At 42.9% G+C, this 14,102-nt stretch overlaps 1 protein-coding gene across 18 annotated transcripts in view; it reads right to left on the reverse strand.

The window, feature by feature from the left end:
• Window positions 1–417, reverse strand: part of LIMCH1 (LIM and calponin homology domains 1) — a 329,186-nt gene extending 328,769 nt beyond the window's left edge. For 7 of the 18 annotated variants that reach the window (XM_082728795.1, XM_082728802.1, XM_082728815.1 and 4 more), the window contains exon 1: window positions 188–408. In XM_082728795.1, coding sequence (XP_082584921.1) covers window positions 188–283 — 96 coding nt within the window. In that variant the 5' untranslated portion in view covers window positions 284–408. Of the gene's footprint in view, window positions 1–187 lie in introns of all 18 variants that reach the window. The other 11 variants (XM_082728804.1, XM_082728796.1, XM_082728793.1 and 8 more) reach the window with 4 other exon arrangements.
• Between the last annotated feature and the right edge of the window lie 13,685 nt (window positions 418–14,102).

A 14,102-nucleotide genomic window follows, 5' to 3' on the forward strand; every position in this document is an offset into this window, starting at 1 on the left:
TTCACGCCCACCCTCTCCCGAGACCCGCGCCAGGGCATCGCAGATCGGCCGAGGCCCGGGCGGGTGATTTGGGCGAGCTGGCAAAAGAAAGTGGGGGGGGGGGGCGAGGCTGGACCTGTCGTCCGTGTGTGCGGGTCGGTGGCTTCGGGCGCCCCTGCAAGGCCTCCCGCCAGCCGGGGGCACCTACCTCGATCCACTTCTGCGCCTCCGAAAAAGCAGGCTCGGGGGGCGGCTCCGGCTGCAGAGGCTGAAGAGCTTCCAGACCCAGAGCGGGACAAGCCATTTGCGAAGCCCCGCGTGCACTCGAGCGCTGGGCCGCCGGGATGAGGACGGCCGCCGCCGCCGCCGCCGCCGCCGCCGCAGGAGCGCGCTCCCCGCCCCTTCCCGCCCGCCCTCCCCTCCCGGCCCGCCCCGCCCCGCCCCCGCCCGGCGCAGGTCCGGGAGGAGAGCGGCGCACTGCCGGAGGACGCCGCGGCAGCTGCTCCCTGCGCCGCCGGGTCTCCGCCGCGCCCCGAGTCCCCGGCGGGAGCGAGCGTGGAGGCGCCGGGAGCTCCCTCTCTCCCCACCTTCTCTGGCCGCTCCGCCCCCCCTGGGGGGAGGGTGTCAGCTACCGAGTAAAAATAACCGCGAGTGAGCACTGGGTGTCTCCCTCCCTGCCCGCTACCCGGCCTGGAGCCCTCGGGCAGCCACCCCGCACGTCCCTGCGCGGGGCCCCGCTGCGGACAGGCCAGCGGGTCGGCCGGCGCCTGGGAGATGCGCGCCCACCGCGGCGTACACGTCCCCGGGGGAGCCGGCGGGCCAGCGGCGGGTCGGAAGGACGCGCGGGCAGGGGCGCGGGAGGGGGCCTAGCGGCACCTGCCGTCCCGCCGGTTCGCAGAAGTCGGGGCGGGGGGCGGCGGGGGGAGCAAGAGGAGCAGCCCTCGGGCCCAGCGCCAGGCAGGGTTCAGGCACCCGATCCTAATGTGAGAAAAAAAAAAAAAGAAAAACCGCCCTTATAAGCCTTTTTCTCTTCAGCTAAGCTATATTTGTGATCCAGTCTTTTGATTCATTCAACCCGTATTTACTGTGTGACTATGTATCAGGCACTGGGGTTGGCGCTGAGGACCCAGAGATGAAAAAAGAAAGAAAAATAGAAAACGCCGAAGTCCGTGCCCTCCAGATAGTTACCTTCTAGAGAGGATGTCAGGGGCGGAGATAGACAGAAAATAAACGTGTAAAACAAAAGAAGGTGATTGTGGGGAGTCCTGTAAAGAGAAAAGAGAAGGTAAACTATGACCTGAGAAGAGAGAGGATTAGCTGACTTCCGATTACCTCTCCACTCCTCCTGGGAGGCGGCGCGATCTGTGCGCTCAGGCTCGGTGAACGGTAGGGAGGTGGGAGGTCAGAGGGGGATGAAGGAGAGGGAGGTGGGGTATTTATGCTGCCCCTTACTGCAGAAATCCGGCAGACTGGCTGCTGCACCAACCCCTGAGGACGACAGCTCTGCCTGGGGGCCGTCCTTGGATTCTCTCCTCTTGTCCCAGCCTATTGCCCCAGGCCAGGTGGTGGTAAAGGCCTCCCCATCTTATTGTGGTTTCCCTACCTTCCCCACTTCCTCCCAATGGTGTCCTAATAAACTCTCAGCCACTCTCCTTGAGCACGCCTTCTGTTTTGCTCCGGAGCCCAATTTGGTGAGCCTGGAAGGTTTTTCTGACAAAGCTGGGTGACAAGATGACGTGATGAGAGAGACGTTAACCACGCAGCCATCTGGGGAACTATTTCCAGATGCCTATAAAGGCCTTGGGATGGGAATGAGCTTGGTAGGGGTCAGGGGACCCACAAAGGCTAGCATGCGTGACTGGGGCGTGATGAGGTGGGAACCAGGTGGGAGCGACAACATGGGAGAGGCCTCAGGCTAGGCCAGGCCTGAGGCGCGGAAGGGGGCTCAGGCTGGCACCTCAGAGCTCAGTACCTTCAGCCAACTTAAAGCAAACGGTTTCACATTTTAGAACGGCTGATGGTGAGAGAGTTTGGACGGGGCAGGAAGTCCGTGGGTGCCTCCGCAGCTCAGCCTCTGTTCCCTGTTCAGAGTCCAAGTTTAGCTTTTGCCCAATTCTGCTACTTTAATAGGGGAATGGAACAAGAAGCAGGCCTGAAATTCCACCATGAGCAGCTTTGGAGTCAGACAGCTTTCAATTTATTTACTTTTACAACACTTCTATGGTACTTGCATGGTGCCAGGCCCTGTTCTAAGTGCATTACAAATAATTGACTAACTCATTCCCTATTCCAACCTGGTAACATGGACTATTATCAACCCTGTAAGGAACTAGGAGAAAGAAGGCGGCGAGGGGAGGGGAGGGACGAGGCTGGGGAGCCCTGAAGCCCGGATTCAAGCCCAGACAGCCCGGCGCCATCTGCCCTTAACCACGCACTGCACAGCAAGGCGGGGTCCCAAGGCCACCACTTACAATGCGTGCCTCAGTTTCCTCATCTCAAATGAGGTTGAGATGGCAACCTTTCAGCAGAATCACTATGAGGAGAAAACAGGATTTCTGAATGTGAAAGGACCCAGCTTGGGGCTGGCAGAGACAGTGCTCTGTTTAATCCTTCCTGCTTTCCAAAAAGGAGGGAGGGGGACATTACAAAGAGTAAAGAAGACAAGCTGAGGAAAAGGGCTAATGAAATATTGTCAGAGGAGGACCTTGTCTCTACAAAGAAACATGGCAAAGTCAATAATTCACTATCAGCCCCGGCACACTAATGAAAGATGCCCCTTTGGGCAGGCTTCCCTGCAGGGAGTAAGTGGGAGGAGGGGAAGCCGGCTGACCCAAATGTTTGAAAATGATTTCATGAAGGTAAAAGCTACCTTATCAGTAAAATGTCTGCTATTGAACCCAGCATTCAAACTAAAACATTTTTCTTCCAGTGAAATACAATTTATACATGAAGGTTAATAATCACAAAATAATACCTACTTTTCCTGGACTCTATTACCAATAAGAAATTCACAGAGATTACCAAAGACCCAAGGACTTACAACCATAATGGAGTTCAAAACTCGTGCCATTCTCAAGAACATCTACAAATTATTGCTAAGCACCTACTTTCTGTGCTAACATCAGAGGACTCCACAAAGGGACACAGACCTTTTCCTTTAGGGGCTAATACTTTTGTTAATGAAACAACATTTTCATTTCTGTATAACATAGTTTTCAAATATAAAAGTAATATACGTCCACTGGAGGAAATTTGAAAAAACTAGAATGAAGAAATCAAATCCAGAAGAAACGCCACAATTCAAAGATCATCACTCTTTGGAGGGTCTGAAGCAACATTTGGATGGGAAGAAAAGAACCATAAGACAAGGCACTCTAGGATAAATGCCAGAGGAAGGATATAGTGTATTCAAAGAGCATGGATTTTTTAGTGACAGATTTATTGAGATATCATTCACATACTATTTTTTAATATATTCACTGAGTTGTACAACAATCACCACAATTAATTTTGAAACATTTTGATTTCTCCAAAAAGACACCCCACAGTGTTTAGCTGTCATCCTCCAAATTTACCATGCCCCTGCACCCTGGCAAACACTAATCTCCTTTCTGTCATTATCAATTTGCCCCTTCTGGGCATTTCATATAAATGGGATCATACAATATGTGGTCCTTTGTGTATTGTTACTCTCACTTAGCATAATGTTTTCAAGGTTCATCCATGTGTCTGCATATATCAGTACTTTGGTCCTTTCTATGGGCGAATAATATGCCATTGTATGAGTATACCGCATTTTGTATATCCATTCATCAGTTGATAGACATTTGGGTTGTTTTCACTTTTCAGTTATTGTGAACAATACTGCAATAAACATGCCCGTACAAGTCTTTGTGTGGACCCACATTTTTTTTTTTAAAGCCTTTTTTTTTTAAGATTTTATTTATTTATTTGACAGACAGAGATCACAGGTAGGCAGAGAGGCAGGCAGAGAGAGAGAGAGAGAGGAGGAAGCAGGCTCCCTGCTGAGCAGAGAGCCCGATGCGGGGCTCGATCCCAGTACCCTGGGATCATAACCTGAGCTGAAGGCAGAGGCTTTAACCCACTGAGCCATCCAGGCGCCCCTGTGTGGACCCACATTTTAATTTGTCTTAGTAAATGCCAAGTGGAATCATTGGGTCATATGATAATTGAGTATTTAACCTTTTGATAAACTAATGTACCATTTTCTCAAAATGGCGGTACCATTTCCACATTCCCGCCAGCAGGGTAGAAGGGTTCCAATTTCTCCATCTCCTTGTTAACACTTGCTATCTTCTGATTGTTTTTATTATAATTATCTTAGTGGATGTGAAGTGGTATCTCGTTATGGTTTTAATTGGCATTTCCCTGGTGACTAATGATGTTGACATCTTTTCACGAACAATTGGCCATTCGCGCATTTTCTAGGAGGAAATGCCTATTCATATCTTTGTCCATTTTTTAATTGAGTGATTTCTCTTTTTATCATTGAATTAGGAGAGTTCTTTATATATCCTATGTAAGAGTATCTTATCAGATATACAATTTGCAAATGTTTTCTTCCATTCTGTGTGTTGGCTTTGCACTTTTTTGATGCTGTCCTTTGAAGAAGAAAAGTTTTTAATTTTGATGAAGTCTAAAATATCTATTTTTTTCTTTTGTTGTTTGTGTTTTGGGTGTCTTATCTAAGAAAGCATTGCCTCATCCAGGGTCATGAAGACTGATGCCTATGTTTCTTCTAACAGTCCGATAGTTGTCCCTCTTACATTTTGATCTTTAGTCCATTTTTAGTCATTTTGTCTAAAATCATGGGTTTTGAGGTTCCACAAACTAGGGGCGATAGTCTGGGTCTTCTGAGAAGCAGACACCAAGATAGAGTTAAATGGGTAAGGATTTTATCAGGGACACGACTTTGAGAGAAAATGCTGGGGAAGCAGTCAGAGCACAATGCAAGCCTGACCTCAAGCAAAGAGAGGGAAGGAAGTTCAGGCAGAGTGTCATCTCGGTCTCCAAGGCAGCTTTGGCGAGGAGGTCTGTGGGCCAGTCTGCTGCCAGAGGAGTCCAGGGTCTTCCAGGAAAAGCCTGCCTTAGTATCTCTGCCATATTTAGTAACTGGCTGCAAGCGGCCCAGTGGAAAGCTAGGCTTAATGCAGACATGGCAATGGACTTCAGAGTACAGCAGCTGGGGCCATTGGTCAGTGAAGCTCCCCGAAGGGCACATGGTACAGTTGCCACACTCAAGTTCGAATCCAGCCCTGTCACTGTGTTACAGGAGTGAAAATGTTATTTAGCCTTTCTGGGTTTGCAGTTTTATCAATAAATCATCTGCTTCCTTCCCTGCCACTTAGAAATTAATGGATAATAACTTTGATGACATTGTGTATTAAAATATGTATATCTATTAGTATATAAAATGAGGTAAATCAATTGGACTAACTCTAAATGACACCCTGTAAAATAGTTTGGAGACTAATAATTGGTGGTAAATAGGGGTACTGAATTTCTCATTCTCCAAAGTCTGACTTAAATGTCACCTTTCTGGCAACTTCCTTAGCAGCCAAGTCAAAATTAGCCACCTCTTTTTCTCTGTTACCGTAATGTGGTGGTTCTCACCATAGAAAAGTAGGTATGAGAATCTTTAAGGAGCGTTCTGAAAAATACTCTCCATTTGTCCTTGCTTTGAATTTTAAAGCCATTTAAAAAGAACGTGGTAGTTTTCTTTGCTGAGCGGAAGATTTTTATATGTTGCCTAACTGAACATAATAATAATAAAAAAAAGAATGTGAATAACAATCTCAATTTCCCAGACGATGACTGACTGAATAACTTTCCTGCTGCAAAACTCCTATAAATGCCATACAAAATAAATAAAATAATCTTTACTTGAAGAGCCGAGCTCAAAAGAAATTAACAGCAATTCTTCGGAAGGCAAAATGGAAAGGAAAGATAAAACTAGAGAAGTAAATTCATGATCTGACCCTTGACTGTCCCATGGAGAGACACAGTGTACAGGGGTTGTTAGAAACCTAGGGCTAGGGCTGTAGTACCGGAAGTTGAGGCCTATCCCTGTGTGTATGAAGAATGCAACTGAGAAGCCATACTTACATATACACATGCACATACACAGACACACACACGGGGACACACACACATGCACACACACACAGACATATACACACTAATCCCACAGAGAGAGACTGGACTAGAAAATATTCCACCACCACAGAGGGACGTGATAAGGACCTTTCTTTGTCTTGACCTCAGCTCTGGGTTGGGGGATATGGGTGAACCTCCCCAGAGAATGTGTAAACAAAAGCCTAATCCTCTTTATAGATAACATACACCTGATCCAAGTCCCCTCAAGCTAAGAAAGTAACTTAAACAATTTGGTCTAGGGCCTCTTGGGCACCTAGAAGAAACAAATATAAAATACCTTTGGAAGAAAATGCCTTCCATCTAAGCCTCATGGGACTCTCACAAATAAAGCCTAATGAGGATCAGCTTTCCATTTAAAAGTACAAAATACATAAAGAAACCATGTAATATAAGCAAAATTCAAAGGACATGACAAAGAATGCCATTAGGTTTCCCGGAATTCATTTAATAGGGCTATCAGTAAAGGTTATAAAGTAAATTTTTAAATGATTAAAGACATAAGATAATGAATCCAAACGGAAGAAAATAACAAGACACAGTAAAAAAGGGCACATGGAGTTGCACAAGTATGAGAAGAACAACTAGAAAGTTGTAGTCATAAATTTAAAACATAAAGGGGTGCCTGGGTGGCTCAGTGGGTTAAGCCACTGCCTTCGGCTCAGATCATGATCTCAGGGTCCTGGGATCGAGTCCTGCATCGGGCTCTCTGCTCAGCGGGGAGCCTGCTTCCTCCTCTCTCTCTGCCTGCCTCTCTGTCTACTATGATCTCTCTCTGTCAAATAAATAAATAAAATCTTTTAAAAAAAATTTTAAACATAAAGGACGGGTTAACGTATAGGTTAGACACAAGTGAAGAGAAAATTTGTGAATTGGAATATAGATCTTCAGAAATTATATGGAATGAAGTAGAGGAAAATAAGAAAAAGTGCTAAAAATGGCTAAGAAAATACAGATTTCTCATAAAACAATTACTAGGAATTCTAGAAGAAGAGAATGGAGAAAATGAAGAGAGGTAATATTTCAAAAACTAATGACTAGAATTTTTTTAGAATTAATGAAATGCTTGGGGCGCCTGGGTGGCTCAGTGGGCTAAAGCCTCTGCCTTCAGCTCAGCTCGTGATCTCAGGGTCCTGGGATGGAGCCCCGCATCGGGCTCTCTGCTCAGCAGGGCGCCTGCTTCCTCCTCTCTCTCTGCCTGCCTCTCTGTCTACTTGTGATCTCTGTGAAATAAATGAATAAAATATTTTTTAAATAAGAATTAATGAAATGCTTGAATCATTAGATTCAGAAAGCATAATGAGTCTAAAAAACAAAAGAGATATTATTTGATGACAGTGAGAAATACTGGGATAGCTGCTTCTTTATACCTCCACCCTAGCACATATAATACAGTACTGTGCTTGGATGTATAGTTGGAATCAGTCCTTTCCTTTGAAACTAGCACTGCCATGGCTAAGCACCAAGTAAGTGCTGAATGGATGGATGGTTGGATGGATGAGTGAATGAATAACAATGGCCAAATGTGACCTGGAAAAAATAGGTTGAGTCAATCTATAGTGAAAGTCAAATACTCCTCTAACATGCTCATTTTTAGTCTTTTAAATATTTCCACTTTGTTTGTATCACAAAATTTTAAGAAGATTTTGTAAGGAAATCAAATAAAAACACTTTTCAACTATTGATCTTCTGGGTAGTGAGAAACTCATTAAAATCTAAAAAGTCATGACATTCTTCAAGTCTACAAACATTTATTTCTTTCAAAGTTTCCTCTCATTTTCTTTCTTCTGGGACTCCTATTTGTTGGAGTATTTCCTCTCACTGGTTCCTTAGATCTCATTTTTTTCTCTCAGATTTTCCATCTCTTTGTCTTTCTGCTTAATGTTCTGGCCAACTTCCTCAACCTTAGTTTCTGGTCTTTCTGTTGATTTTTTAATTTTAGTAACTCTAAGTTTATCACTAGGCGTTTGCTTGTGTTGAATATGATTTTTCTTAGCAAAATATTCTTTTTTGTATGTGTGTACTTCTTTTATTTATTTTTATCTTTTATTAACATATAATGTATTATTAGTCCCAGGGGTACAGGTCTGTGAATCATCAGGTTTACACACTTCACAGCACTCACCATAGCACATACCTTCCCCAATGTCCATAACCCCACCACCCTCTCCCAACCCCCCCGACCCCTGGCAACCCTCAGTTTGTTTTGTGAGATTAAGAGTCTCTTATGATTTGTCTTAGCAAAATATTCTTCTTGTATGGCTTTATTGACTTCTTAAACCTGAGTAGATTAGAACTTTTAATTGTTTTTTGAGGTGATGGAAATGTTTTACATCTTCAAGAATGCTGGTGATACAGTTATATAAATGGGCAAAAGTTTAATAATCTGTACATTTAAGATCTGTGCATTTTATTCTCTGTAAATTTTCTCTAAAAACACTGATTTTGCCGTTATGGGGGCAATGAGAACAAGGACAGCTCTAATTTTTACTGGGCCTGTAGCATCTACAAATTACAAATACAAAATTAGGTTTGAAGATGAATATTTATTTAGAATGATAAAAGAAATAAAATAATTTGTAAGTTTTAAAAGGCTATCAAATACTGTAACCATTACAAAATCCAGAAAAATAAAATTATTTTTGTTAATAGACTGCCTGACATATCTCCATAAGGCTCTTTTCCCCTAACTTTTTGGTGTTGTATCCTCTTTGATTACCTCTTTATGTGATGTTTTGTATTATCATTTTCTGTGGAGAAAAGAGAGAGAGAGAGACTATACCATCTTTCATCCGGCAGGGTAAATTCGCATTTGGTTTGTTTTTTTTTTTTTTTTCACTGAAATTTTCCTTTGTTAGACTTGATATATTCACGATAGGAATAAATAAAATAATAAAAATCACAAAATATATTGCAGAAAAGACAGAAAGTACAAAAGTAATAGATTACTACTTTTAGTTCACATTACTATATTCTCTAAAATGGGGGGAGGGTGAAAACACATGAAAAATTGGTTCCAAAAAGTCAGCTCTGCAAAGTTCACAGGTTGATTTTTCCTATGAATAACAAACAGCATGGAAGTAACTGGGGTTCTGTGTCTTCATTTACAACCAGCCTGCTATCATTGTTTATATAAAAGCTATTGTTTTACATGCAGAGTGTATTATCATGGGGAGACACACCTCGTAAAGTCTGAAGCAAATTAGAGTAATTCTGAAGCATTATGAACTTCTCTTAAAATAGCACGAAGTAGACGCCTGGGTGGCTCAGTAAGTTAAACGTCTGCCTTTGGCTCAGGTCATGATCCCGGGGTCCTAGGACGGAGTCCTGCATCGGGCTTCTCCCCACTGCTCATGCTTGCTCTCTCTCTCTTACTCTCTCAATTAAAGAAATAAAATCTTTAAAAAAGAAAATAACGTGGGCGCCTGGGTGGCTCAGTGGGTTAAGCCGCTGCCTTCGGCTCAGGTCATGATCTCAGGGTCCTGGGATCGAGTCCCATATCGGGCTCTCCGCTCAGCGGGGAGCCTGCTTCCTCCTCTCTCTCTCTGCCTGCCTCTCTGCCTACTTGTGATCTCTCTCTATCAAATAAATAAATAAAATCTTTAAAAAAAAAAAAAAAAGAAAATAACGTGTAACTGCATCACTGTGTGTCTGGGGTTGACACACAACAGGGAGTTTATCAGACACAGCTCCAATGGTGTTTCTAATGCTTATTAAAGAACAAGTAACATGAGATGGACAGATTTAAACTAACATATTACACATATTATGTTGTGAAAACTCAAGAGTAACAGTAACAGTGATTGTTTTGAACTTAGACCAGCAGATGATTTTTGTGGGAGAAGAATGTTTTATCACTGACCATGTTAGGAGTTGCTGGCCTGTGGCAATGTTAAAATCTGTTATTGATAGGTCAGAAAGTTTCTTTCAGCTGTACAGGTCATCATGGACAACATGAGATAAACTTTCAAAACTGTTATCAAACTTAGGAAAACCTCCATCAAGTTTTTTATATAAGCTATGAGATTCCAGGCCTTTCGAATTTCTTGTAAGTCAGTTACTCTAGTCATGATCCATCTTAAATGATCTTTTTTTTTTTTAAGAATTTATTTATTTATTTGACAGAGAGAGAGATCACAAGTAGGCAGAGCAGCAGGCAGAGAGAGAGGGAAAAGCAGGATCCCTGCTGAGCAGAGAGCCCAATTCGGGGCTCCATCCCAGGACCCTGAGATCCATGACCTGAGCTTAAGGAAGAGGCTTAACCCACTGAGCCACCCAGGCACCCGTTAAATGATCTTTGAATCAACAGTTCTCATTACCCATTTTGTCATCAATGGTCCTGGGGTAATTACATATTGAGTTTTACATTCCCTTTGTCAACAGTGTTTCATAGTCATTCATTTGGGAATTTAATCGTTGGAATTCTGATAAATTCCATATCCCACAATGCCCATAAGAAATATTCCGCATGTGTATAATTGTATACCCTGACTTAAGATTATTTCTCATAGGCTAGAGCTTCCAGTTGGTTTAGAACCCAAAGAGAGCCAGATCTCCCATTTATGACTTGACCTGTCTGGGGATGGAAAGCATGTTCCACAGGCTATATCCTGGCTCCACTCAGTTTTATTTCTCCCCCACCCCCATTTCCCAAGTTCCAAGCACTAAGGGACACATACCATGTCTCCATCCAACGTCTGCACTGCACCTTGGTGTCATGGTACTGACACATCGTGGATGAATAGAGTGGGCAATAGGCTTATTACTCGAAGTTATTCTTACTGCAGGACAAATGGCAGTAACATACCCACACACAAAACTCGCCCCACATACACATATCCCACTGATTCCATAATTAATGTATCCCTAACTCACCTTCCCCTTACTCACACCCCCAAAATACCTGTGGCCATTCATCATCACTCAACAGGAGGGGAATTGAAATGGAGGGAAGTTTGAGAGGAAATAGATCACAGCCTTAACCATTGCAATTAAAGTATCTTTTTAAAATGTTACAAAATTGTTACAAAAACACAGGGCGATAAAAATGTTACAAAAATATAAGACAATGTGAACAGCTTGGAGGCTCACCCTAAGGTCTTGGGAGAGGCCAACACAAGTGAGAGGACACGAAGCTTAAATGTCCTTAGCTTCCAGCTTAATCTGCCTTTGGGCAAGAGACACAAAATGAAATGAACTCTCTTCAGTCATTAATTCAGAAAAGCATCGCGCTCATCAAGGTCACTCACTCCTCACATGCAGAATGCCCCAAAGTTCAGACAAAATACATATTAATGACAAATGTTATTCCAAAAAAAAAAAAAAACCCGCATATTGATATAAAAATTAAGTTTATTTGAATTTTGAATTCCTTATAGTAAAATAAGATTAAAGCGATGATTTCTGCATGTCATGGGCTCATTCAGTAAAGAATACAGTTTTTGTGATGGAGACTGCTAAAGCTTATTAATGATTTTCAGATTTCAGCAGTTACTTACACTTTCTCGTATCTGAGACTCATAGACACTCTAACCTATTTAAGCATGTATCTGAGTATCATTTATTATCTGGTTATTACCTAACATTAAAGCACTTGGGGAGAGTGGCCAAAAGATGCCATCGTTTCTAGAACTATGCTGTCAGGGAGCCTGTTTCCTATTCAGTTCGAATGCCAGGCAGTATGGCTGCTTCCTCTGTTCCCATGGAAACCTTGGCCTTGCTGAAGTTCAAGTTAATTTCTTACTGCCATCTGCCTGTTGAGCTACAGGACTTTCTCCAGCTGATTTCATGCAGAGGCCTGTTAGGAGAATGAAGTTTACTTAGAAACTCCCTGGTCTATTTCCACAGGAGGTCAAGATTGAAAACAGCCAGCCGAACCTCAATGCAGAATTAACTGAAGGATGAAAGGCGTTACAATCTCTTGTGTGCAGTTTTTTTGCTGTTCTTTTTTTTTTTTTTTTTCCCCTAAATGAACCTATGCTTTAACGCAAATTGACTAGACAGCATATTAGAAATAGTTCACATCGCACGGGACAAAGTTTGTGTAGTGTTTTATCAGCCCTTTAAAGTTGCCGCATTTCTCCATGCTTCTTGAAAATGCTAATGATATCTCAAATCAAAGGTCACAGGCTGGTGACCAGTGAATCAGCTCTGGCCAGCAGGCATGGTGTTTTGGCTTGCGCAGTGTTTTTAAAACAATGCTTGAATGAGTTACCAACTTCTAGAAATTCAGAAACTTCATGGGAAAGGAAAAAAAAAAAACCCTCTAGATTTCCAACTTCTCTTGAAAACTTGGAAGATGTGGCTGGCTCCAAATTCCTGCCTTGTCAAAGCCAGAGCTCCGGGACAGCTGTCCCCTGGGAGAGGCGTGGCATTCCCTTTTGCCACAATCCCTGTCACTCCTGATCCTTTCACATTTGCCTGCTTCATTCACGAGCCCTAGTTGGTTGGCCTCTCTGGCATTTGCCTTTATAATTTCTGCTTCAAATCCATGTAACGCTCACTTCCTAAAAAGTAATACAGAAAACTCCAAAACTCAATCGTGTTCTGGCTCACAGAATACAATGTTTCTACCAGCCCAAGAGAAAAGTAGCAGAATGGCCAGTCATATCCACTGATCATCAGAAATAAATCACTTTTATTTGATTCTCTAGTGCTAATTTTCCTGCATAAATTACGGATTTAAGTAATGTGCAGTTCTGACCATCAGGTAGCAGCAACATAGAAGACTGTAAACATGTCAGCCTTTCTGCTCTCCACCTAAGAATAGTTATTAATAATAATCACCTGTATTTGTTGTTTGCTTACTAAGTGGCAGGCAATGTGCTTTAAAGCAATTCCATATCAAGTCACTATAATGCTTCCTGTTTTATAGATGAGAACACTGAGGTTTAGGAGGATCAATAACTTGCCATTCGTCATACAGCTAGTAAATAACAAGTTCTAGCTTAACTCAATTCTTTCTGATTCTAGAGGTTGTACTTTAAACCACTCCTGGTTATTTATCTCCATTTTAGTTAAGTGTAAACATCAAGAGCTTAAACTATTTATTTCCAAACTGGTTTCAGAATATGTTCAGAAAATGGGGCGCCTGGGTGGCTCTGTCCGTTAAGTGTCTGCCTTGGCTTAGGTCATGCATGATCTCAAGGTCCTGGGGTCGGGCCCTGCATCCTGCTCCCTGCTCAGCATGGAGTCTGCTTCTCCCTCTGCCTCTGCCACTCCCCCTGCTTGTGCGCTCTCTCTCTCTCTCTCTCTCTGTATCAAATAAATTAACTTTAAAAGATCTTTAAAGAATATGTTCATAAAGGAAAAAAAGAATTCTATGACACAGTCTTTTCATTCAAGGAATTTCAATGAGAAGGATAATTGTTTCAGCAGGTTTTATGGTCTACACTGCCCACGAGCAAATAAATATACAATTACATAGAGCATGATAAGTGTTCATTTAGAGGGAGATTAAACGATGATTATATATAGAATTGAAGCAGGGTTTAACCAGAAGAAAAAGCAGGCACAAAGACATTTGCAAGTGCAGGATGGTCTGGTACTTTGAGAAAATTGAAAATAGCTGGCATAAGCACAGGATCCGAACAGGCATCTCATAAAAGGATCCGTATGATTGGCTAATAATAGTGTAAGATAATACTCTGAAATATTAGCAGTTGTTTTTAAAGGGTATCTACTTTCTCCCTCTGCCCTTCCTTTCCTGCACTGCCACAGCTCGCTGTTCCATGCTGCCTGCCTTAGGGAAGTCGTGGTATGTCTAGGCAGATGGTAACTCAAATACCCTCACAGTCCCTCCCAAGTGCCGGCCTGTCACAGAGCAGCAGAGTGATGCCTGTGCCCAAAGGTGACCTCAGAAATACCAAGGTAAGCTCTCAGAACGGAGAGCCCCTCCTGATCATCTTGACATCTTGTTGTCCCTTATCCTTCAGGGACAGATAGAGGAA

The sequence above is a fragment of the Mustela nivalis genome (assembly GCF_964662115.1).
Source record: "Mustela nivalis genome assembly, chromosome: 4".
Lineage (NCBI taxonomy): Eukaryota > Metazoa > Chordata > Mammalia > Carnivora > Mustelidae > Mustela > Mustela nivalis.